Source organism: Jaculus jaculus, chromosome 1, assembly GCF_020740685.1.
Source record: "Jaculus jaculus isolate mJacJac1 chromosome 1, mJacJac1.mat.Y.cur, whole genome shotgun sequence".
NCBI lineage: Eukaryota > Metazoa > Chordata > Mammalia > Rodentia > Dipodidae > Jaculus > Jaculus jaculus.
The window spans coordinates 292,886,343-292,912,602 of record NC_059102.1 but is presented as its reverse complement, the minus strand read 5'-3'; the positions used below and the strand labels follow the sequence as shown (position 1 = coordinate 292,912,602).

The following is a 26,260-nucleotide window of genomic DNA, read 5'->3' as shown; positions in this document are numbered from 1 at the left end:
TTCCCACTTTCTGTCCTTGAAGAAAGGAGCTTTCAGGGTGAGACAGGAAGTGAACACAATTTCAATACAGCATGCTGAAGGCCAGGTGTGAGTGAGCATTGGGTAATCCAAAACCGCAAGGGACTAGCCTCTCCCTTCCTTACCTACAATGGGATCTCTCACAGAGAATGGGGGCCCACACACTCTTTAAGAAAAGGCAAAATGCTACCTTGAAAGACCAAAAAAAAAAAAAAGAAAAGAAAAGAAAAGAAAAGAAAGAAAGAAGGAAAAGGCAAAATGATTCAATATGAGCTAATACTATTATTCATCCTTTGTGATATAAATCTTAGAAATTCTTCATGGGAGAGCTGGTGAAATGGTTGCACCCTGTCTCAGCTTCTCTAAAGACTGTACTTCTGCTGATGAATGGAGCAAGCTTTGGGACATTTGGGCTCAAATATTAAAATTTTTGGAAGGATACTTCAGTACTACCTATGTGGGGCTGAAATTTTTAGGAAATATGTGACTTTTCTGAAGGACAACAGAACACACAATTTTTGCTCGCTTTTGTTTGTTTGTTTGTTTTCAAGGTAGGGTTTCCCTCTAACCCAGGCTGACCTGGAACTCACTCTATAGTCCAGGCTGGTCTCGAATTCACAGTGACCCTCCTACCTCTGCCTTCCCAGTGCCGGGATTACAGATGGGGGAGGATACATATTTTTAATCTTTTGGTAGTCAATCTTGAATATTAACAGTTAAAGATTATGATCTACTTAAAAGATGTATTTCTTTCCATTTCCTTTCAGAAAGAAGGAACTGCAGCCTTTTGGCATGGGATGCCAAATGACTGACACCTAGAAGGGATTCAACTAACTTGCTAAATGACAAAATGATCTCTACCTCTCATAACATCTGTGGAACTTAACGATATACACTTTGGCTATTTCCTTCACTCATTTCTGAAAACAAGCCATGATTCTGTTGGGAGAAAGAGAGAAAACTTAAATGGTTCAAAAACTGAAAGTTGGAAGAAAATATTTTTCCTCCTATTCTAAATTCTCATAAGCCCTTTAATTTAGAGACAGAGCACCTTATTTTTATTTTTGTGCCTAACATGGCATGCAGTGGCTGCTCAAATAATGTCTGTGCCTTTGGTAGGTTTTTCATTGACTAATTATAGCTGAACACTTTGCACAGAATAAAGCTAATTTAGAAGACCTTCAAGTTTGCATGTGCCAATGAAGTTTCCTTGCCTCATCTGAGTTTCCTTAAGAGGTGATTCACTAATAAAATCCCACAAGATTAATTGATAAGAAATTGATAGCTGAATTGAAAATATGTTCAGAGAGTCCCATAGGCCACATTTTTCTTCTGTGGGTTTCCACGCAGCATCTCCTGAGACCTACAGGGCATGACTGGCTCTGGGAACTACACATGGCAAGGGTGCTTGGTGCACATGACCTTCCCTTTCTTGTAGCCTAACTGTGGACTAATGCTCCCTCAGAAAAGTAAAGTCAATAGAACAGATGGCAAGGCTGCAGTTACAGCCTGCATCTGTCTTCTTATTAAAAGTGGGAAAGCCTTCAAGTGCAGCAGAGAGCTGTAACATTGGCATGTGCACAGAATATCAAGAAATGTGCTCCTTATGTTCGGGTCTCTATTGCAATATGTCTCCCTCTCCGAGACCCCCTTAGCTACCTTTCACCCCAAACACTTCAGTGCCTTTATTATTCCTACTAAAATGTTAAAGCAATAATTCACAGGGCAGGCCGTTCACTTTCTAACGTCGGCCTTGTGCTCATGCCCTGCATGTGTTTCCTCTGGACATATTTCATAATTTTTATACCAATTCAATGCAAGCCCGATGTACACCCATAACTGTAGCCCTTCGACGGACAACATTCCAAGAAGAACTACTGGCACATTGTCCCTGTCACTCCTCTGAAGGCTGCTCTGGGGCGCTCTCCTGGTACCCTTCTGCATCCTTCACATCATCTTGTGCAGCTGGCATGTCAGTGCTTGGCACATTCTCCACCACCCACTGACACTCGTGGGCAGGGGCCTCCTTGACCTCCTCAGCAGCCACAGCTAGGGTTTCAGCGCTTTTCTCTTCTGTAGCTTCTTGTTCCTCAGAACCCCGAGGCATCTCGTTGCTCTCCACGGGGCAGGTGGCCTTCGAACTTAAAGGGGCTTCTTCCTGCAGCCCAGCCTTGCCATCTACAGGGTGCCCAGCCTCGTCTCCTTCAAGGGGGTCCTGTGTGAAAGCTCCGGCTGAGGGCGCGCCCCCAGTGGGCTCTGCTGTGGGACCGGAACAGTTGGCATCCTCGGTGAGCTCTCTACCAGCGGGCTGAGTGACAGGGCTGCTCATCTCTGGAAATGCTGCCAAGTCTATGCCAGGAGCCTCGACTTCCAGAGGGGAAGGCTGGGTCTGCTTCTCACTGACCTCACTGCCATCATGCTTGTCCTGCTGGGCGGCAGCTGCCTCATGGGACTCCGGGTGGCTTTGGTCCTCACCCTTTTCTTTCTCATCTGTGGCAAGCTCCACTGGTACCTCAGTGGCCACGGTCAACATCTCCCTCAGCTCCTTCAAGGATCCTGAGGCAACAACAGATGCTGGCTTTTCATGGGTGGGTTCTTCATGCTCAGGGGTTCCTCCAAACTCCGCCTGTGGTTGATGTGTGCTCAGGGGCCTTGCCGTGGCCTCTGCAGTCCCCGAATTCACAGCAGGCTTCTCCACCCCTGATGCGATCTTCTGCCCATCCCCACCTGAAGGAGGTTGGGGCTCTGGGAGAGAAAGGCTTTCTCCATCCAGCAGGCCAGGCACCTCAGGCGGCTTCTTTTCTTCTGGTTCCTGGAACACGTCATTGCTTTGGGGCTCATTATCTGGAGCTGTTGGCAGAACGGCAGACATTCTGCTGGGTGCGTTGGTCTGGTTTGACCCTGTGAAGGTTTTTAGATCTGTCAGGCTGGACACACTTTCACTGGGCAAAGCCATATTATCTTCAAATAAGTTGTGTTTCTTCAGGATAGCAGCTTCCTTTATCACTGAGAGATGCCAGAAAAAAAAAAATGACATTCACATTCTGTCAAACAAACATGGGATTTCTCAATATTTTAATTTTTTTAAAATATTTTTTGTTCATTTTTTATTTATTTATTTGAGAGTGACAGACACAGAGAGAAAGACAGATAGAGGGAGAGGGAGAGAATGGGCGCGCCAAGGCTTGCAGCCACTGCAAATGAACTCCAGACACATGTGCCCCCTTGTGCATCTGGCTAACGTGGGACCTGGGGAAGCAAGCCTCGAACTGGGGTCCTTAGGCTTCACAGGCAAGCGCTTAACCGCTAAGCCATCTCTCCAGCCCAATATTTTAATTTTTATTTATTACAGAGAAGAGGAAAAGAGGCGGGAGGCAGGAAAGACAGAGAGGGAGAGAGAGAATGGGTGCACCAGGGCCTCCAGCCACTGCAAACGAACTCCAGACACATATACAACCTTATGCATCTTGCTTATGTGGATACCGGGGAATTAAATGTGGGTTCTAAGTCTTCACAGGCAAGTGCCTTGGCTGCTAAGCCATCTCTCTAACCCCAAAATCTGGGTTTTCTGTTTTTTATCTTAACTATTCCTGTCAGTCCCTGTGGCCATTTCTCCAGTTCAAGATCTATCTTATATCCACCTTCTTCCAGGTAACTTTCTCTAATGGCCAAAGACCTCAAATCATTCCCAGACTCTCAACCTGGTAGTGTTCATTTATTCATGAGTTTACATAGGAAACACTTGCTAGGTATCTATTATGGGACCATCACCAAGAATCCAGAGGAGATGAAAATATGGCCTTTGCTTTCAAGGAGCTCATGAAGTACATCATGCTCTTGTGTATCAATGCCACTGGCTGCCAAGATGTGTGGCTAGTTGGCAAGTCCTGTAGGGCAGGGATGGACTTTTACTTTCCCGCATTTTCTCAGTGTGGTCCTGAATGTGTGGTAGCGACCACACAGGTTTAGGCATTCAGAATAATTTTTCAGCTGCCAGCAGCAGAAGTGTCCTGGTCTGCCAGTATATTTTGGCAATTTTCAGGAAGAGGGAAGTGTCTAGAGGAAATAAATCTTTGTCCAATTAACCCAGAAGTGCCCTTGGTGAGCTGGCCATGGCCTTGACTGAACCCTGCCTTTGTGCAGACCCAGCGCTGACACCTTTGCATTCTCCTTCTTGGAGCCCTGTGATTAGCTACTGTGAGCTGGGGCTCCTGCCCGGCCAGTTTTCTCTGTGGAAGCATTTCAGTAATACAAGATAAGCTTGGCTCCCAGAGAATAACGGCAGCTTCCCTCCACTGTATTTTCATCAGAGTTTTCCTGCTCATACTCTAATCCCATGACAGGCCCCGTCACATAGCCCACTGGATGCCAGTGTCGTAACAAGGCTCGCAGGGCACCATGCCATTGTCTTGTGGCTCCGTCTGGGTGAATGGAAGCGAGGAATGTGCTGAGAGCAGCGGTCAGGTCACACTGCTGGAATCATCTCCTGACTCTGGGAGAGGTCTTCAGCCTGTGCCTGAGCACGCTTTCCCTTTGTTCTGCCTATCTCAGGGCAGTGAGGACAGATCTTCAGGGCAGAGCCTCTGTTAAACCCCGCCAAGCCTCATTTTCTCCTCTGTAAATAAAGCTTTCATTCTCATCTCACAGAATTCAGATTTGTGTTGAGAGAGGATGATCATAACTGGTCATTTGCAATGTACACTGGGTATGAATGCCCAGTTGAAATTGGCATCCTTTCCTCTCCTTGCTGTCTTCCAGAACACTAAAGCCAATCTCCACACTTCCTCTTTCTGACCTTATTGCCCTTCTAAGTTGCCCCTCAGGGCTGCCGCCTCTATTGACACTTCCTTCCAGTGCCTGGCAAGCCCCGTTACCTTTCAGAGTCTCATCGAGCAGGATCTGATGTAGAATCTCCTCATAGACATTCTCCACGTGGATCATGTTGGTATGATCTGCAAAGATGAATTGCTCATACTTCTGAAGTTCCTGGAAAATGAGTGGAAAGAAGATGAAAAGAAAAAGTCATGACATCAGGGAAATGCAACTCAAAACTACACTAGGATTCCATTTAACTCCAGTCAGAATGGCTAGCATCAAGAAAACAAACAGCAAATATGAACTGCTTGTGGGAATGTAATTTAGTCAGACACTATGGAAATCAGCAGGAATGTCCTCAGAAAACTAAAATTGTAACTGTCCTGTGAGCCAGCTATACTAGTCCTAAATATGAACCTGGAGGATCTAAGTTAGCGTGCCAAAATATTTGCACATCCATGTTTATTGCAGCATTACTCATGCTTCCAAGATATGAGGCAGCCTAGATGCCAACCAAGAGATGAATGGATAAAGAAAGTGTACTATATCTACACAATGAACTTTCTCAGCCATAATGATATTAAGTCATGTGCAGGAAAACAGATGGAATTGGACACCATTCTACTAAATTAAATAAGCCAGACTCAATGAGAAATATTACATTTTCTCTCATGAGTAGACTCTACAGTTTAGAAAAAGCCAAGGGGAGTTGGCTCAGTGGGTAAGCGTAGGAACTTGAGTTCAGATCAACACCCATAAAAGCTGAGCATTGGCTGTTGTGGTAGTTTGAATTTACTTCTCCTAGTAGATTCAAATGTTTTAGTAAAGCTGTAACTTGGATTTCTAGCTGCCCGGCTGGAAGAGGTGTCACTGTGGGCGGACCCTGGGTTCCAGCCCTAAGATTACGTGGGGGTGGACCTGAATTCCAGCCTAAGGTATGCACAGTGCTTGAGCTCTGCTAGGGATCCTGGAGTGAGGTTGCTTTTCTGTCTGCGTGGATCTCTGACAGGGGACCAGCTTCTTCTGCCACTATGGAGCTTCCCCCGGATCTGTAAGTTTGAATATATCCCACTCCTCCCATAAACCGTGTCTTGTTTGGAAGTTCATCCCAGCAACATGGAGCTGTGCATGAAGGCATGTGTGGCTCATCTGCACATGTGTGAACACACACACCACAACACATACAAACAAAAATGTAAAAAGGTATGAAAGCAGAAAGAAAGCAAATTGGTGGGAGTGGAGGGGGAAAGAAAAAGAGAGTAATGGGGCTGAACATGATAAAAGTACATCTTATACATGTATGGAAATAGAATGAAACCTATTATACAATGAACATATGCTAACAAAAATGAATGAAAAGGAAAAGAAGATAAGGCATGAGGTGCCTATTCTCAGGAGAGACATGGAAAGGACGAGGTCCACTCATGCTCCCATCCTCAAAATGTGAGGACAGCAGTGTCGCCTACAGGTAAAAGACGTTTGGATGACAGCTCGGCGCTCTCTGACTGTGCTCCTTCGGCATGCGCTGTGCTCAGCACCTCACATAGCCTAGAGGCACTCAGCCAATGGTTGTTCCTTTACCTTTTCTTGTGCTGGGAGTATCTCATGTTTCCCTTCAAAAGGAAGACAGCAGAGAGGTTTTTTAGGAAATCCTCTTAATGGGGCTGGAAAGATGGCTCAGCAGTTAGAGTGCTTGCCTGAAAGCCTAATGACCCTGGTTCGATTCCCCAGTTCCCACATAAAACCAGATGCACAAAATGGTGGATGTGTCTGGAACTCACTTGTAGCAGCTGGAAACCCTGGCATGCCCATTCTCTCTCTGTGTCTGTCTGTCTCTCTTCTCTTTATCACTCTCTGCTAGCAAATAAATAAATAAACTAAAAAAGATGTTTGAAAAGTCATCTTAAGGCCTTATAGTGAGTCTGAGGCCTCTTTTTCTCCCTATAATAACCACATTATCGCCTTCCTTTTTTATTTGGTGCCATAGCACTTTACCATGGTCATATATAGAAACATGCACAGACTTTTAAAATACACCTCAGTGACATTAAATATATAAATATACCCATGTGACCATATCCCAGACACCCCCACATTCCTGTAGGAGATAAGCACTAATTTGATATGTGTCACAATAAATCCATTTCTGCCTCTTCATGAACTTTACATAAATGAAACTGTCTCTTCTTCTGTTTTCTTTTCAGACTTTCCCACATTGCTTCAGGGACCTGCTGCCCACTCCTTTCATTGATGAGCAGCATTCACTATATGGATACACTAACGATGTTCATCCACATTCATCTGACATTGAGCTTTTGCTACTTTATTTTTTTTTCCTAGGGTGGGGGAGGCTCAAGGTAGGGTCTCACTTTAGCCCAGGTTGACCTGGAAATCACTATGTAGTCTCAGGGTGGTCTCAAACTCAGAGCGATCCTCCTACCTCTGTCTCCTGAGTGCTGGGATTAAAAGCGTGCGCCACCACACTTGGCTTTTTACTACTTTTTATTGCTTTGAATATCACCACTTTGCAGACATTCTTGTACACCTTTTGTTTTGACTGAGATTTATGGTATGTATAGGTATATGTTTTTGCATGCAGAATCCAGAGATCAACATTGGATGTCTTCTTCAGTAGTTTTCCACTCTATTTTTTCGAGACAGATCCTTTCAGTAACCTAGAGCTCACTGATTCGGCTGGACTAGATAGTCAGTAAGCCCTAAGGATCTGCCTGTCTCTGACTCCTCAGAACTATAGGTATGTACCACCACAGCTGACATCTACATGGGTATTGGAGATACCAACTCAGGGCCTCGTGTTTGCTCAGAAAGCACTTTACCCACTGAGCCATTCCCCTAACCCCCACATTTCATCTTATATGTGCTCAAGGACCCATTTATCTTAGGTAGATGTTTAGAAGTGAAGTACGTTTACTCGCACAGGGATCTATTCCAACTGGACAGTCTGTAGTCAAGGATGCTTCCCCACCAACTGGCTCCAACGCTCTGTGATAGCATGTCAGCCCAGGCTTGCTGCAAACATTCCTTAATCGTCCCTGTTTTCCAAGATGTTCCAAGTGGCTTTCCTGTTATCAGCATAAGGACCAGGCAGGAAACAAAATACTCTGAATCCTATCCCAGTGATAAACTCCTTATCCTGGCATTTGGTGCTGGGCAAGTCTCCCAGCATGCAGCTTTTGGAGAACCAGGCACTTAGCAATGGGATTTGATAACTTTTTTTTTTTTTTGGCTTTTCAAGGTAGGTTCTTGCTCTAGCCCAGGCTGACCTGGAATTCACTGTTGTCTCCGGGTAGCCTCAAACTCACAGCAATCCTTCTACCTCTGCCTCAAGTGCTGGGATTAAACAGTGTGCCAGTACACCGGGCCGGGAACTTTTGGTTTGAAGGTCAGCATTGGGACAGGTGACTGGCAGCTAGCTACCAGATTCCAACAGTTTTCAGTGCTTCGTAAGACCAGGGGTGTTGTGACCTAGGACTCCATGGCACTGCCAGTGGGCAATAATGGGTACCTTGATGCTCACCTGGGAGGAGAAAGGACTGAAGAGCCATGAGCTGAGGTGACCACTAGAGCATGTAGCAAACAGGAAGGATGCAAAGGCATGAAGGAGCACTGGGTGCCCATGGGACCCGGGGGCAAGCCACACCCCACTCTGAGCTGCTGCCTTTTCCTCTAACGCTAGAAGAGCACAGGATCAGACTGAATGCCCTCTCTCCTGCTCCCCCTCATTCATCCACCAGCTCTGAGTGAGAGCCCCACTCTGGCAAATCCCCCTTGATTCCCTGGGCAGAGCTCAGCTCCTTCTCTCCTTGAAGCCACTACCTGAACTCCAGGGCAGCAGGGACTGTGGCCAGGATCAAGCCTGATATGTGGCACAATACCCAGATCGTGCCTGGTACCTTTTAAAGATATGTTTGCTGAAGAAACAGAAAACCACTGTATTTTCAACCACCTGACTAACTCTATGGGAAGAGATAATCAAGGGACATTTCTATTGCTATGAAGTCCCCAACTTTACAAAGCCTGCTTTCTATGCTATATTGATTGAACTGGGTCATATGCTTAATTCGCTAGATCAATTACATTAAAATACTGACAGTGGAACTTGGGAGACTTTTTAGAAAAACTCCCCAGTTTCCCCACCAGCTAGGGAGGACTCAGTATCACAAATTGGAAGTTGCTACTTAAAAAACTGACAAAAACTGTGTTTGAGGAAAAGAAAGACTTTCTGTGAAGCAGATAATCCTTGAGTGAATCTGGTCCACAAATCCAAGTTTTAGAAATGCTCTTGACACTGATCCAGTATCCTGAAAAGATAGGATCACAGCTCTTTTATAAACAATCTTCATCCATCAAAACTATTAAAAGCATCACGGATTGGGCGCAATGCACTTCTGTGGTGCGTGGAAACGGGCACAGCTGACAAGGGGCTACGACAGAAACAGGCTCGTGACACCCGAAATATTTACCCCCTGACTACTTGCAGCACATTTCACCAGCCCCTCCCTACTACCCCTTGCAAGTACAACACAGCAAAAGAGCACATTTGAACTTCACAGACAATAAGAACAGGCTCTCTAGAGCAAGCAATCCCCTTACTGGTTTGCATGTGGACGCCAGTGCCTTCTGCACGGTGGGAAGCATGATTTGAACGAGGGCCTCCTGGAAGATCTTCTTCCGGGTGCTGCTACTGTCATAATCATATTGCTGTTGGTAAAGAAGCATATCTGTTAGTTGCTACTTACACACCCACACACACACAATGCCACCCATCTCATTTCCCTCTCCTTAATTTCTGAGGGTTCTTGCAGTTCTAAGGTCTCATCGAGCTTTCTCGGTAATTCCCACACAAGTTGTTATGGGTTGTGACATCATGGTCCATTGGTCCATCTCATCCTCCCCTCTTACAAGTATGGACACCGAGGCAAGGACAAAACAAAGAAGTGACACATGCTTTGTAAAGATGCTGAGTATCAAACTAGAGAGTAAGTTGGTACTTCGTTGCCCCTGTCCCATAGGCACATGGAAGCTCTGGTCATCTGTTACTCTCCATCCTGCAAGCAGAGTCAGTGGGTTGTAATGACTCCCACAAGGGAAGGGCGGGCCTGGCTTATAACTCCATTGATACAGTTGACTCTTTTTAAAAAATATTTTAAAATATTTATGTATTTATTTATTTGAGACACACACACAGAGAGGGGGGGGGGATAGAGAAAGAGTGGGCATGCCAGGGCTCTAGCTACTGCGAACGTACCCCAGACGCATGCATCACTTTGTGAATCTGGCTTATATGGGACCTGCAGAATCAAACCTGGGTCCTTAGGCTTCACAGGCAAGCACCTTAACCACTAAGCCATCTCTCCAGCCCTGCAGTTGACTCCTAATCAAGGAAGTTTATTGTCTAAAATGAGAAAGATGAGTCTCTCTGTTCTGTACTGGACACCCAACCTTGGGGACCATGGTTTGATTGTAGATGTCCCCTCAAGCAGGTCACAATCTGTAGAGTCATTACAAGCTTGTGAATGCAATGCTCCAGTCACATGGAGAATGGTTAACAAGAAGAGAGACTTATACTGGGGACGATAACAGAGCAAAATTACATCTCTGTTCAAATAATCCGAGGCTACCATGTGGGGAAAGGACATGGGGAAACGTGGTAGGACTAGAATTACCTACGATGAGAGCCTCGGTCAGAGGTCGGAAACCATGCCTTTGCAGAAAAATGTGCCAGACATGGAGTGGGCTGTCTTAGCAGAAAGAAAGCTGTTCTGATTGTGCAGGTGTCTGGGCACTGCAAGGATCGCCCCTGGCACGGGGCATGACGTTAGCAGGAGGAGCTCCAGTCCTTCCACGCTGAGGCCAGGAGACGGGGTCCACCTGGTGTCTGCTCTCTCCCTGTCCTCTGTCGCAGCACGTGACACTACCTTCTTCTGCAGCATCGCTTTTAACCCCGGTGACGGGTTCCAGAGTTTCCTCCCGCCTGTGAGGCACCAAGGTCAGGTCTGACACTCAGAAAGCCCCTGCTCGGTTCTGTGGGGCCTTGAGCTTGTGTTTAAAGCACTACTTAGGGGAAGCAGCAAATAGTCACCTTTGGTCGATGAGGTTAAGGATAGCTGCAGCTCTAAGCTCATCACTGACTACCCTACGCAGCTTGAGGGAAGTCACTCTGACTGCCTCATCTGTGTGAAATAGGGCAGGTTTTCCAAAGTTTTAAATATATGTCATGTATGTATAAGTGCACTGTGGGTAAGTACAGTGTAGACACACATGTGCAGTTGTGCAGACCGGAGGACCATGAGAAGGATCCTTCTCTACTGCTCCCCGGCACTCTTTCCTGGAGATGGGGCCTCTCACTGGGCATGTGACTGCTACCTTTCGGTCAGTCTGTGCCAGGGAGTTCCAGTGATCTTCCTGTCCCCACCACTCTCAGGGACTGGGATTACAGGCATGGGTTTCAAGTGGATACTGGAGATGACACTCAGGTCCGCATGTTTAAAACAGCAAGCACTCTTACCTACCAAGCCATCTCCCGAGCCACATTACAACCATTTAAAAATGCACAAAGCTCATTTTAAACAATTTCGTGAGGCAGTTACCTTTTCCTTAGCGTTATTTCCTTTCCTTCTAGGTTTTTCTATTTTTTTCTTTTTCTTTAAAATGTTGGCTAATTTAATGAATTTTACGGTACTGTAAGCTCCGAAGACAGAGGCTATACCTGGACTATTTTTCATACACTATGCAGTGTCTGTCACAATGCTTGCTGCGGCAGCCAATGAGCATTAATCTGTCATTAACAAAGCAAAGTAATCTAGACCACTTCAGTCTGGGGAACAGCGCTGAGGATCTGTGGTCTCTGAAGTAGCCACTAGGTGGCAGAAGAGGCATGAAAGTCACGCTGGGAAAACTTGTGAACAATGGTCCTCCACGCTTCAGAAGGGATGGAGAGGTGGCAAAAGGATCCCCCCACTCCATGAAAGGAATGCTTGTCACAATCGTGTTGGACGCTTCCCACAAATCAAAGTAAGAGTTTTACCTTTAAAACCCGGAGCTTAACCTTCTCAATGGCAGCTGCTGTTCTGGAAGCCTCTCCTTGGAGGTGTGGGGAGAGCAACTGCTCAAAGGTGAACACTGCATTCTCCATGAGCTGGAAACCAAAGCAACACAGAAACACAGGCGTCAGGCTGGGATGGCGATGCCTGGCCCGGGGCCTGCGTGCCTGGGCTCTCAGAAAGCAGAGGACCTAAGCAGTCAGAGTCACCCAGACAAGGCTCTGGGGTGACCCAGGGCCACAGTGCCATTTTCCACTCCTCTGGGCTGTGAAACAAGCAGCCCTTGAGGGACAATAAGAGGTGGGGAAACATCTGCAGGTCTGTATATGCCTGTCAGTCTGTCTGTCGGCATACGTAGCATCCTCCCCATCAGCCCACCTCTGAGTGGGAAAGCCCAGGAGAGACTGAGAGTGGGGGCTCTCCTGCAGTTATTCCCCTCCCCCGCCCTCAGGTGGTGCATGCACCCCCCCCTCTCCTTCCTGCCACCCCACACCCCTTCTCTCTTCTGCAAAGCTACCGTTACCAGTTGGATGTGAAATACCCCCTCCCCCCAGGCTCCTAGGTTTAAATATTTGGTCTCCACCTGGTGGCGCTGTTTTGGAGAGTCTGTAATCTTTAGGAGGCGGAGCCTCAATGGAGGAAGCAGGTTGGTGGGTGGTAGGCCTTGAGGTTTACAGCTTCCAGCCTGAGCCCTCTCTGCTTCCTGGTCCACAGGCATTAAGGAACCCAAGCTGCACGCTCCAGCCCCGAAGAGCTCCCCCTTGCCTTCTCCACCATGAAGGACTGCTCCCTCTCAAGCCAAGAGCCAAAATAAGGCCTTCCTCCCTTGGGTTGTTCCTGGCAAGTACTCGGTCACAGCAATGAAAAATGTTTCGGATATAGGTGGGAAGAGAGGCAAGGTGTGTGGGATCAGTGGCTGTAACAGTGGGGATGGTAGCTAAGGAATAAGGAAACCGAGGTAATGCAGATATCGGCCAGAGAACCAGTGTGTTTGTCTGGGATTCAGTAACATCAGGTGTTACCAAGGGACTGTTGTTATACTCCTGCCTCATTTTGTGCATCTTGTTTTGTTTTTGTCTTATGAGAGAAGGTCTCAGTCTCATGTAGCCCAGGCTGGCCTCAAACTAGTTAAGTAGCTGAGGGTGATCTTCAACTCATGATCCTCCTGTTTCCACCTCCTCCATGCCAGGATCAAAGGTGTGCACCACCACACCCGGCTCTACTGTTCATCGCTAAGCTGTCACAACTTGGAGGTTAGGCAATACATATCACTAATCTTGCCAGTAACTGTTAAGTAGAAAAATATTGTGCTTTCTCAAGGCTGTCATTAATCTCAAAGCCTTCAATAACACACACCTTTTTTGCAATGTTTCCCATACTCTACTGAATTTATCTAAGCCTTGGTTTCGCTCTGGATCTCTGAAGTGGAATCTAGCACAGTGTGAGCTCCTCCAAGAACATTTGTGAAATAGAATTCTGTGTAGTCCCCTTGTTCCTCTATCTAGAAAAATGATCATATGAAAAGAACCTTTAGTATGCATTCCTGCTTCCAGGATAACTAGGTTAGGGAAGGAAGCCAGCAATTCTCAATCCTGGCTGATAATAATTGTGGTGGTTTGATTCAGGTGTCCCCCATAAACTTAGGTGTTCTGAATGCTAGGTTCCCAGCTGATGGATATTTGGGAATTAATGCCTCCTAAAGGGAGTGTATTGTTGGGGGCGGGCTTATGGGCTTTATAGCCAGTTTCCCCATGCCAGTGTTTGGCACACCCTTCTGTTGCTGTGGTCCATCTTATGTTGGCCAGGGGGTGATGTCCACCCTCTGCTCATGCCATCGTTTCCCCCTGCCATCGTGGAGCTTCCCCTCAAGCCTGTAAGCCAAAATAAACCTCTTTTTCCCAGAAGCTACTCTTGGTTGGTTGATTTCTACCAGCAATGTGAACCGGACTGCAACAATAATAATGGTGGGAATGAAGGTGGGGAAGTTCTTTAAAAGCTATGTCACTGGGGTGGGGTATATACATCAGTAGTTCTTGGCATCTCCTTGGGTATTTCTAATGTGCAGCCCAGGTTTAAAGCACTGAGTCAAACAGTCAAATAATTATCAATTAATGCTGCTGTGTCTCCCCAGATATTTCTTCTCTACATGTTCAACAGTATGGTGGACAGAGGAAGCCAGCTGAAAGGACAGAACATGCCCTCAGTCAGCCTGACTATGGAAATGGGCTTCATTTCCCTGGGTCTCAGGAGCACCACTCCTTATTTGCCAGTCCCTCCACACCCCCCATCTTCATCCACCATGATGCCCAGCAGCACCCACCTCCTGCATGTAGTTCTGGGTCCTCTGGACCACCAAGTCGACATGGGGGAATCGGAAGCGGCTGTTGAGATCCTGCAGGCGCTCCTGAAGCAGGGTTACTCTACTGTAACAAGGTTCCATCTTCACGGAATCCAGAGGGAGTTTCATAAGCTGGTCTAGATGCTGCATTTTGGTGAAGGGAAAAATGAAATGTCTTTGCATTGGCGAACTCTATTTCCTACATGTTACGTAATTCCTAAGTTAGAAACAAGTATGTGTTATTAGCATGACTTACTACTTGATCCACTACCTCTGGGACATCTACAATAGGTAGCAGGAAGACCCAGAGGGTCACTAAGAGGGGAGCTCTGGTCCTCTTATGTCCTCGGAGGACTCCAAACTCCCACTTCCAGAGCTCAACAACCAGCCCAACAGGTTCTTTAGCAGCTAGAATTGCTGGAGATCCTGAGACCCTGCAAAACCTTCTTCAAGAAGTGGTGTCCAGGGAGACTGGGATGCTCCCTGGACTTCTAGACTCCTGGAGGGAAGCCTGGGTTCCTCACAATTCTAGGAGGCTCCACCAGTGCCCACAGGGCTCCCCTCTGCCAACACTCACTCCATGATGCTAGTCTACAGGGCATGAATTCAAGGGAGGTGCTTGGCATGGGAGGGGTATCCAGCTTTAAAAGGCAGAGTTCCTCCTACTTAGTTTGTACAATGTTAACTGAGTCAATAAAGCCACAGGCTTCCCCGGCAAGAACTGGGTCTGCTGAAGCCCTCAAGTGCTATCAAGGTACTCTGACACTATGAATACCATTGCTACAGAAAGGATTACATTAGTTTGAAGATTTTATTATTTATTTATTTATTTGAGGGGAGTAGGTAGAGAAAGATAATGAGCATTCCAGGGCCCCTAGCCACTGCAAATGAACTCCAGACATATGTACCACCTTGTGCATGTGGCTTATGCAGGTCCTGGGGAATAGAACCTGGGTCCTTTGGCTTTACAGGGAAGCACCTCAACCACTAAGCCATCTCTCCAGCACAGGATTCTTTTTTTTAATATAATTTTATTTATTTATTTATTTGAGAGGGAGAGAGAGAGAGAATGAGAATGGGCATGCCAGGGCCTCCAGCCACTGCAAACAAACTCCAGATCCATGTGCCCCCTTATACATCTGGCTTACGTGGGTCCTGGAGAGTTGAACCAGGATCCTCTGGCTTTGTGTGCAAATGTCTTAACCACTAAGCCATCTCTCCAGCCCACAGGATTCTTTGTTGTTGTTGTTTTTGTTTTTGTTTTTTGAGGTAGGGTCTCACTCTGGTCCAGGCTGACTTGGAATTAACTACATAGTCTCAGGGTGGCCTCAAACTCATAGTGATCCTCCTACCTCTGCCTCTTGAGTGCTGGGATTAAAGGTGTATGCCACCACACCTGGCCAAGACTCTATTTTTTAAGGAGGGATGATGGGGAGGCCCACTGAAATGGAACCAGTGACCCAAAGCACAATGTTTGCTTCTGTCCTACAACAAGAGATATTTCCTTTTAAAAAAAAAGGGAGGGGGGAGCTGGAGAAATGGCTTAGCAGTTAAGCACTTGCCTGTGAAGCATAAGGACCCCAGTTCTAGGCTCGATTCCCCAGGACCCATGTTAGCCAGATGCACAAGGGGGTGCACGTGTCTGGAGTTCGTTTGCGGTGGTTGGAGGCCCTGGCACGCCCGTTCTCTCCCTCTCTCTCTCTCTCTCTGTCACTCTTAAATAAATAAATAAAAATGAACAAAAAAATGTTAAAAATAAAAAAAATTACTAATTGAGCAAGCAAGAAAGGAAAGTGGATAACCACTTTGCTCTTATGAAATTGTTGAAAGTTTCAACAAAGGATAACACCCATCACAGCTGACAACTTGGGAAAATGGCCCCACACAATCAGTGCAATGTAAAATTTAAATCTTTTTTTTTTTCAATTCAATGGAAACATATGAAATAAATAAAAATATAAAAAATAAAAAACCCAAAGCATGTATGAAATGGTCTTATTTTTGTACAATGATAGATGTGCTTGTCTGCATAAGCAGATAAGAAAGGGTAAAAGCGTTTGCTTGCAAAACTTGACGGCCCAGCTTAAATTCCCTAGTGCCCACGTAAAGCAGATGCACAAAGTAGCACATGGGTCAGGAGTTCATTTGCAGTGGAAGGAGACCCTGGTGTGTCTATACTCCCTCTCTCTATTTATTCTCTCTCTGTCTCTCTCAAATAAATAAACAAAGTAGTTTAAAAATGGGTTGAAGAAAGCCGGGCTTGGTGGTGCCTTTAATCCCAGCACTCAGGAGGCAGAGGTAGGAGGGTTGCCATGAGTTCAAGGCCACCCTGAGACTCCATAGTGAATTCCAGGTCAGCCTGGGCTAGAGTGAGACCCTACCTCAAAAAAAAAAAAAAACAAAAAAAAGAAAAGAAAAATGGGTTGAAGAGATGGCTCTATGGTTAAAGAAAGGGGAGAAATGCAGGGAGTCTATATCTTACAAAATTTATCAAGTATTTTATAGAAAAGTTAAGAGTTGCCAGTACAAAGAAATAGCAAGTGTTTGGGGGAACAGAGATGGTAGTTAATGACTTGACCACTGCACACTATCCACACGCACTGAATTATTGAATCAGCACTTAGAGCTGCTTTTGCTAAAAAGCACTGACAACTCACTTGGGCCCCCAGGCATCTCACAGAATCTCTGCCTCCTTTTTGTGCATGTCCATTTTCTTTACTTTGGCTAAAGGCACAGAGATGAGTCATTGTCCTCAAACTGCCTCTCAGGACAGATCCCATCCACATGAGGACAATTACCCACAAGGCTGAGGCTGTAGCTGGAACAGAGGTGATCACCTTGTAGGAGCTAAATTGACCCTCCCCAAGAATGACAACGACAAGGACTGCTTTGAACAGAAGCTGAGACAATGATCACGGAGACCACACCTTGACCAGGGCTGGTGAGTATACTTAACTCTTTTTAAATTTATTTTTATTTATTTATCAGAAACAGAGAGAGGGAGAGAAAGAGAAAGAGAGTGAGAATGGGCACACCCGGTCTCTACCCACTGCAAACTCCAGGCGCATGTGCCACCATGTGCATCTGGCTTACGTGGGTCCTGGAGAATTGAACCTGGGTCCTTAAGCTTCACAGGTATGTGCCTTAACAACTAAGTTATCTCTCCAGCCCTTTAATTAATTAATTTATTTTTTAAAAATTTTTATTTATTTATTTGAGAGCGACAGACAGAGAGAGAAAGAAGCAGATAGAGAGAGAGAGAATGGGCGCGCCAGGGCTTCCAGCCTCTGCAAACGAACGCCCCCTTGTGCATCTGGCTAACGTGGGACCTGGGGAACCGAGCCTCGAACCGGGGTCCTTAGGCTTCACAGGCAAGCGCTTAACCGCTAAGCCATCTCTCCAGCCCCAATTTATTTTTTTTTTATTGACAACTTCCATAACTGTTCCTTGTCCCAGTTCTTCCTCTGTTTAAGCCTAAAGCCCCAGTGAGTACCACAAAGACAGACTTGGAGACTCAACTTCTTTTTCTGTCCCTGTTCTAAATGGGAGCGTCTCACCACTACTGTTTCTTTAACTGAAATATTGGGGGCGGGGGGAAGAGCCTAGCCTGCAGGGGCTCTGGGAACACTGTCACGCGACATCGCACGAGTGTGTCACATTACTATGCCTCCATTAGAAACAGCTTTTAGATTATAGCAGAAATAGAGGAAGGGGCAGAAACAAAGGAAGGCCAGAAACAGAATCGTCCTTACAAGTCATTTGCATAATAAAATGTGAGTTCAACATATCGCAGTGGGGCCTGAGGTGGTACATTTTTTTGATGTGTTGTGTGTGATGTGTGTGTGGTCCTGTGTGAGTGTTCAAGTACATATGTGTGCCACAGTGCATATGTGGAGGTCAGAGGACAACTTTTGAGGTCAGTCCTCGCCTTCTGTTAGGGTCTCTTGTTAACTACTCTGGCTGCCAGGCTTGTTGGCCCACTGGCTTCAGAAGAACTTTCCAGTCTCTGCCTCCCATCTTGCCTTAGGCATGCTGGGATTACAGGACAGAAGCCTACCACCACCATTTCTGGCTTTTAGGTGGGGTCTGGGGATGTGAACTTGGGTGTTTGTTGCTGGTGCTACAAGGGTTTTATCCACTGGGCCATCTCCCCAGCCTGTGGCTGTGCATTTGTAAGTCAGGTGATGGTGACACTGTGCCTTCAGGGACACACCTTGAACAGCACTGTCTCTATTAGAAAGCTATAGTTTTTAACAACAAACAAACCACCCCCCAAAAAGTTATTTTGCAAATAAGGAGATGTGCTTATATATTTCTATGAACAACAACAACAAAAACATAGAAAAACACATACCAACTATTTCTATTAGTTAACCAGGGATTTGGGAATGAAGATGGAGGACTAGGATTAAATTGAATCAGGTTTTTTGGTTAATTTTCCATTATATGACTATACAATATCTATCATGTATTTGAGCATATTGTTTTACTTGTACAAACATTATTTCTATAACATGAAAGCATGAATAAGGAAAATTAGGTGGACTGATGAATGGATGGATGAATGAGTTGATTGGATGGCAGAAATACCAGATGAGGGCTGGAGAGATGGCTTAGCAGCTAAGGCATTTGCCTGCGAAGCCAAAGGACCTCCGTGCAATTCTCCAGGACCCACATAAGCCAGATGCACAAGGGGGCACATGCATCTGAAGTTTGTCTACAGTGGTTGGAAAAGAAAGAAGAGAGGAGAGAAAAACAGAAGCAAAAATGAAAGGAGAATGGGGAAAGGCAATAAACGGGTCACAGGAAAGGGATTTGGCTCTTCAGCTTGGTGTCCTACCTCCTTGAGCTGGCCGCAGTCTTGGGAGGTGTGAAAGCTCTGGCTGATGTCATCCACTTCTTTTTCGAAAAGGGCACGAACCTCGCTGAAGCCCGAGCTCACTGGCCCCATGAGCTCCTCCAGAACGGATGCCAGGAACGGCTGCACGCTCTCCCCGCAGCTCTTCTCGGCAGGCTGGGCCACCATCGCTGAGGAAGGAAAGGGCCGGGAGAAAGCATGGCTTCCTTCAGGGAAAGATGCACTCAGACTGGAGCCAGGCCAGAGCTGCACGGTGCCCCTGGGGGCCATTTTATAGCCCTGGTGGTTCCAGTGGTCAAGACGGACGAGCATACTGGGCCTGTGCCAGCCTGGCCCACATGGGAAACCACTGGATGCCGTGGGACCTGGAGCACTGGCGCGCTCCCCAGGTTCGCTTGGCCTGGGGAGGAATGGATGACCCTGTCTGATCTCTGTGAACAAGCCGTGCCCATGATGAAGAAAACACAGACCTGCATCTCCCCCGCCCAGCGCCATCACCACAGGTGCACCATTCGCCCTCCACATGCATAACTCACTAGTTTTCATTCCTTTCTCTTAGCACTAACTCAGTCAATGTAATTTTTTCCTTCTGCCACTTCCAAGAGACTTTTTTTTTTTTTTCGAGGTAGAGTTTCACTCTATCCCAGGCTGACCTGGAATTGACTATGTAGTCTCAGGCTGGCCTCGAACTCACAGCGATTCTCCTACCTCTGCCTCCGAAGTGCTGGGATTAAAGGCGTGCGCCACCACACCCGGCTTGACTTTTTAAACATTCAAGTACAATGTCAGGCAAATGGCACCAAGTTCTACTCAGATTGCCATCCACCTTCCATCGCCATCCCCAACTAAAATAAAATGAAACAAAAAGCTTGATACGTTGTTTTCTAATATAGATGGCAGGGTTAGTGGCATGAGCGTATGGAGTATGACACACAATAGCAAGGATGAGAAACATCTCCCTACAATTCTAACCCCCTCCAGAAGGAGGAAGGAAGGAAAGGAAGGAAAGGGCAGGATGGAGCACTCAGTACAGATCCTGGCTGAGCCTGAATAGCATGGGGAATTCATGTGGCCTGGGTACGAGGGACATTCACAAGGACAGCCAGGTTTGGAAGCTGTGAAGTGGCCAAGACCAAGCTCACTTCATGAACTTGTTTTTTGTTGTTGTTGTTTTTGGCTTATTTATTTATTTGAAAAAGAGAGAGAGAGAGAGAGAGAGAGAGAGAGAGAAATGGGTGCAGCAGGGCCTCTAGCCACTGAAAATGAACTTAAGACACATGCACCACCTTGTGCTCATGGCTTACGTAGGTACTGGGGAATTGAACCTGGGTCTTCAGGCTTTGCAGACCAGAGCTTTAACCACTAAGCCATCTCTCCAGCCCTCACTCCATGGCCTTGGAAGGCCAGCGTGGTGACTTGGTCACAGCTCTGTCACATTTATCACAGAACTGGAAAGGGAAGACTAACCATAATGTCAAACTCCTCTACTTTACAGATGGAAAAAAAAAAAAAAAGAGTCTTGGAGATGTTAGATAACCTTACCAAGGTCAAGTCTAATTTGCGAAAGCAGGACTACAATTCAAGTATGTTTAGAAGTTCTTATCCACAGATAAAACTTGCTTACAGTGAGATAAAAGGCCATGCTTTTATTTCAGTTTACAGTTATGGAAGATGAGATTGTTGTCTCCAATTCTGAGAATCTGAGATCACCAGCGCTACAAATATTTGGGACATAAGGTATTACACACGCAGATCATAAAACACTGAGAGGGAAGCCCTTATAACTGTGTGATTCAAATATGAAACAATTTATGACTCTTGTGAAAAAAAAAAAAGAGAGAGAGAGACCTGTGACCTATTTGGTACCAAACTGCAAACATGCTTGCCAGAACGAACTGCCAGTTAATTAACTTTGTGAGGGAAACTATTTGAAAGAGCAATTGAAATTTCCGAGTAATCTTGAGCACTGGCAATACACAGCAGTGATTCGCCCACGAGGTGGGGGTGGAGACGGGCCTGGGAGGGAATGGCAGAGAGAGGAGATGCCCCCCTTTGCCTGTTTTCCCTGCCTTGCACAGACCACAGTGTGCTTAAGTCCCACTGTATGCCGTATTTCAGTGTTCCTTCACTTGGGCCCGTCTTTGTCCGTCTCTGCTGGTCAACATCCTCCTCATTCCATCTCCAGGGCCCATTTTACATGCTGTGCACTCGGGTCAGCCTAACGCCTGCTGGCACCGCCACCCAGCATCCTGAGCTGCAGCCTGCAGGTGCTTCCTTACAGAATGAAGAGACTCCGCAGCCCACATGGGTACTCAATGCCCTACTCAAGCAAGCAGAGATACCGCTGTGATGGGTACGGTACTGTGACATCCTCATCCAGGAGCCTCCTTGTTGAGAAGCCTGGAAGGCTGGGGTTGGGGTCAGAGCCCGCCTACAGCACACTAGCCTTGGGATCTTGGGAGAGTTCCTTAATCTTCTCTCAGTTTTCTTATTGTAAAATGGAGATCATAGGAGTAATGACTTGCTGGGCGTGGTGGTGCACACCTTTAATCCCAGCACTCGGGAGGCAGAGGTAGGAGGATTGCCATGAGTTCGAGGCCACCCTGAGACTCCATAGTGAATTCCAGGTCAGCATGAGCTAGAGTGAGAGCCTACCTCAAAAAAACCAAAAAAAAAAAAAAAAAAAAGTAATGATTTCTTGGAGTTATGATGAGGATTCAATGAGTTGACCAGTTTCAAGGGGCTTAGAATGGACATGGCAGTCTGGGAATAAACAGTAAGTGTTGACTGTTGCATGTGCTGGCACTCTGATCCTTTCTAATCACCCAATACTAAATGAGTGCCTCCTTAAGAGGCACCCGTGGTTTCCTGAAGTGGGGCTCTGGTCCTTTTCGTTTGGTCTCCCTTGGGACATTCAGCATATCCTCTCTGCTGCTCACTGTCCATAGCACGCCGCACATCCTCTTCGACTTGGGACACCATGCTCTCCTGAGTCCTCATGGTTCTTATGCTCAGCACAAGCAGAGCAAATCTTACTTCGTATAGAACTGTGGACCAGAACTAAAGATCAATGGCATTATTCCCGAGAGTCATGAGGGAGAAGATGGAGAGATCACTAATTAATACTCAGTGTTTTGTTCTGTTCCAAAATTCAAAGTTTTTAGTCAATGCAGCCTAGTGTCCTTCCTTATTTTAAAGTCAGAGAATCATGCATGTCTGGTAGCTGGGGTGAGGGGGGGGGTGGCTTAGTGGGTAAGAGTGCTCACCTTGCAAACATGAGACCCTAAGTTCAATTTATTTATTTATTTTTATTTATTTATTTGAGAGCAGCAGACAGAGAGAGGAAGAGACAGACAAACAGAGAGAAAAGGCACGCCAGGGCCTCCAGCCACTGCAAACGAACTCCAGACGCGTGCGCCCCCTTGTGCATCTGGCTAACGCGGGTCCTGGGGAATCGAGCCTTGAACCAGGGTCCTTTGGCTTCACAGGCAAGCGCTTAACCGCTAAGCCATCTCTCCAGCCCAAGACCCTAAGTTCAATCTCTAGCAAGTAGGTAGCAAGCCAGGCATGACTGCGCATACCTGAAACTCGAGCGGTGAGTGGGGCAAACACAGGAGTGATGCAAGAGATTACCGGTCAGCCAGTCTAGCCAAAACATGGGGAACGCTACGGTTAGTGAGAGGCCCCATCTCAGGGAAATAAGGTGGAAACATGATGGAGAAGGACACTGGACATTCTCCTCTGGCCTGGCCTCCATACACATGTGCGTGAGGCACACACATCAGCACACACACATGCACACACATACAGACCAGACATACTAAACACCAAAAAAGTATACGTGATCTATTCTCACTCTTATCCCCCACGACCCACACACACTCTTTCTGTTTGCTTGAGTGTCTCACTGTGTGGCCCACACTAGCCTGAACTCTGCCATCCTACTGACCTCAGCCTTCTGAGTGCTCTTGAATGCCACTGTACCTAGCTGATAGTTCATTCTAAAAACACCTGACCATTATTTCCTTCCAAGATTGCTTTGGGGAAACAAGTATGAGTTCAGGGCAGATTCTGTTTCCATCCTGAGGACATGGAGCCACAGAAGCTGAGGCAAGAGAGGATGATAGAATTCTAGCCATGAAGATGGCTGCAGTGAGGTCCAGCTGGGCTTCAGAGAACAGAATGTTGGCACAGGAGATGGTGCTGATGGTTTTAGGTTGTACAGAGAGTTTCAACTCCAGATGATGTCCAGATAATACCAAACAGAAGGCTCAAGTTAATCTACATCGGGTTTAGGAAGGCGTGTGTGAACAGACACAAACACACAGATACCATGCTGTGGTAGTTAGGGTTCTACTTTTTTTTTTTTTAATTTTGGTTTTCAAGGTAGGGTCTCACGCTGGCCCAGGCTGTCCTGGAATTCACTATGTAGTCTCAGGGTGGCCTTGAACTCATGGTGATCCTCCTACCTCTGCCTCCTGAGTGCTGGGATTAAAGGCATGCACCACCATTCCTGGCTTAGGCTTCTACTTTAATTTTAATTAATTAAATTTTTTATTTGAGAGAGACAGAAGGAGGCAGACAGAGAGAGAAAGAGAGGGAGAGAGAGAGACAGGGTGGGGTAGAGAATGAGCACGCCAGGGCCTCTCTCCACTGCAAATGAACTTGACGCACGCAACACTTTGCGCATCTGGCTTTATGCAGGTACTGGGAAATTGATTCCAAAGCTGGGCGTGGTGGCGCACGCCTTTAATCCCAGCACTCGGGAGGCAGAGGTAGGAGGATTGCCATGAGTTCAAGGCCACCCTGAGATGACAGAGTTAATTCCAGGTCAGCCTGGACCAGAGTGAAACCCTACCTCAAAAAACTAAAAAAAAAAAAGAAAGAAAGAAAGAAATTGATTCCAGGCCATCAGCCTTTGCACTTTAACCACTGAGCCATCTCTCCAGCTCTAGTTAGGCTTCTAATAATTTCTCTGTAGATCCTATTCTAAGAGCTCTGAAGTACACTGGGCTGAGGCATGAAGAAGGCCTGAGATAAGCGTGCAGGCAGACAATCCTGTTAGGCTGTCAGCATGGGGACCAGAGCCTGGATCCCTTACACAGTGCTCAGTGCCATCAACCTTGCTCTGAAGGCAATTAGGAAACCGACTACCAAAAACACTGTCGATAAACAGTCAGAGGTGAGCTTGTGTGCTTTTCCCCCAAAGTAACATTAGGTGTGTCATAGGCAATGCACATAAAATAGAGACCATAGAATGCGTCCTGTAGGACCACTCCAAGGTCACCTGAGGCCTGTCTCTGGAAATGGACTGACCTTCTTTCTGTCAAGAGCCAAATAATAAATATGTGTGGATATGCAGTACCGAAGGTCTTTGTTCCAACTGCTCACTTCTGATGCTGTAGCATGACATAAGACTTTATTAAAAACATCAGGTGGAGCTGGGCGTGGTGGTGCACACTTTTAATCCCAGCACTCGGGAAGCAGGGCGTGGTGGTGCACGCCTTTAATCCCAGCACTCGGGAAGCCGGGCGTGGTGGCGCACGCCTTTAATCCCAGTACTCGGGAGGCAGGGGCATCCAGGCAGGGACAGTGAAGCAAATGTACCTCGTGGCCTCCTCAAACACATAGGAATGGCTAATGTTGTAGATGGGGCTACTTGTCCAGATTTATGGACTCTGAGCCAACAGAGGTGGCTCTGCTATCAAAGTAAACCTTATTGTTCACTTCTTCACTGAAAATCAGCCGTGGTTGTAGGCACAGGGTTTGCTTAAGCACCCCAGAGCCTCTTGGATCAGCTCTTCGAGAGCTGACAGCAGAAGTCATCAGTCTAGGGAATCCTATACCTGGAGGGGTGCAGGCAAGGCACCAGCAGAAGGCAGGAAGCAATGCTTCCTCTATTTTTTTCCCACAAAGTGTCCTGATGGAAAAATGTAGGTTTTAATAGTACCTGTGGCATGCACCTACTATAGCTGTCATCACCTCTCAATTTCCTCGCCTTAATTCTCTGCAACCATATGCAGTTATTTCTTGGTATCTATAGGCATTGGCTCCAAGACTCACCCACTCCCACCTCAGAGGATGCAAAAACACACGAATATAAATTTGATATACAATGGAGCAGGATCCGAATATCACCTCTGTGCATCCATCCGCACACTTTATAGATCTTAAGTCACGGCTAGTTGGCTGAGGATGTTGTGTACAGTGTAAATGTTCCCCAGTTGCCATCCTGCATCGCTTAGGAAAGAAAGACAAGCAGTCTGCACATGCTCAGTGAGAGCAACTTTTACACCAGATGTTTTCGATCTGTAGTTGATTGACTCTACAGATGTGAGGCCCAGGGACACAGACAGCCAACCACACTCTACCGTGTGAGGACTCCTGAGAGGACGGCTTATTTAATCAGGAGGAGCATACGGCATCGCCACCCACCTTTGATCTTTCCGGTTAGAAAGTTCTTTGAGTTCACGATCTGATCCATGTCTGAGCGGATCGTTCCTTCCAGGCCCTTTGTCAGCGCCCTGCATTCCTCCTTCAGGGCACTTAATCCTTCTGCAACTTGGTGCTGGACCAGGTTGTAGGCCTCCTCCAGGAGCTGCAACAGGGAACAGCACATGAATCTTGGCTCGCTGTGTGCCAGCAAGCTCAGACACGGGGAGGAGGCCCCTGCGCACTCTCGTGACACTAACAGAATGTGCACACATGCGAAGTACAAGTCGGCCTGGATCAGCTCTTATGTCAGTGAGATTGAACAGGCCTGAGCCAGGCATTTCAGCACTCAAGAAGGAATGACTTAAAAGCTCCAATGCATGAATTCAAAGCAAAAGGGATGGGAACATTCCTGCTGGCCAGCCAGCATCGTCACTCACGCCAAACCAGGCCCTCTTCCTGTCGTTCTTCCGCCCCTTCATTCTAGGCAGCAGGTCGGTCTGAAGGGTGGGGAGGAGTTCCTCCATCACCAGCTTACTCAGGACCTGCAGAGTGGAAGAGAATTCCACAGTGTGTCAGCTAGAGGTCCCATGATGCTGGCCCTGCGCTGGGCTATGTGAGCTCTGAGGTCAGTGGTGTGTAACTGTGTGTGTGTGTGCATGTTGGTGCTGGCAGTGAACACTTGAGAGAATGTGTAAGTGTGGTTCTGAGGCCAGGAGACTCTCAACTAAGACA

At 46.8% G+C, this 26,260-nt stretch overlaps 1 protein-coding gene across 1 annotated transcript in view; it reads right to left on the bottom strand.

Moving 5' to 3' along the window:
* Positions 1-245: 245 nt before the first annotated feature.
* Niban1 (niban apoptosis regulator 1) overlaps positions 246-26,260 on the bottom strand; it is a 190,749-nt gene continuing 164,734 nt past the window's right edge. The window contains exons 7-14 of the mRNA XM_004658858.2: positions 25,966-26,070; positions 25,529-25,691; positions 19,076-19,263; positions 14,218-14,379; positions 11,882-11,992; positions 9,448-9,555; positions 4,893-5,004; positions 246-3,024 (exon numbers count right to left, since the gene is read on the bottom strand). Coding sequence (XP_004658915.2) covers positions 1,913-3,024; positions 4,893-5,004; positions 9,448-9,555; positions 11,882-11,992; positions 14,218-14,379; positions 19,076-19,263; positions 25,529-25,691; positions 25,966-26,070 — 2,061 coding nt within the window. The 3' untranslated portion in view covers positions 246-1,912. The remainder of the gene's footprint in view (positions 3,025-4,892; positions 5,005-9,447; positions 9,556-11,881; positions 11,993-14,217; positions 14,380-19,075; positions 19,264-25,528; positions 25,692-25,965; positions 26,071-26,260) is intronic.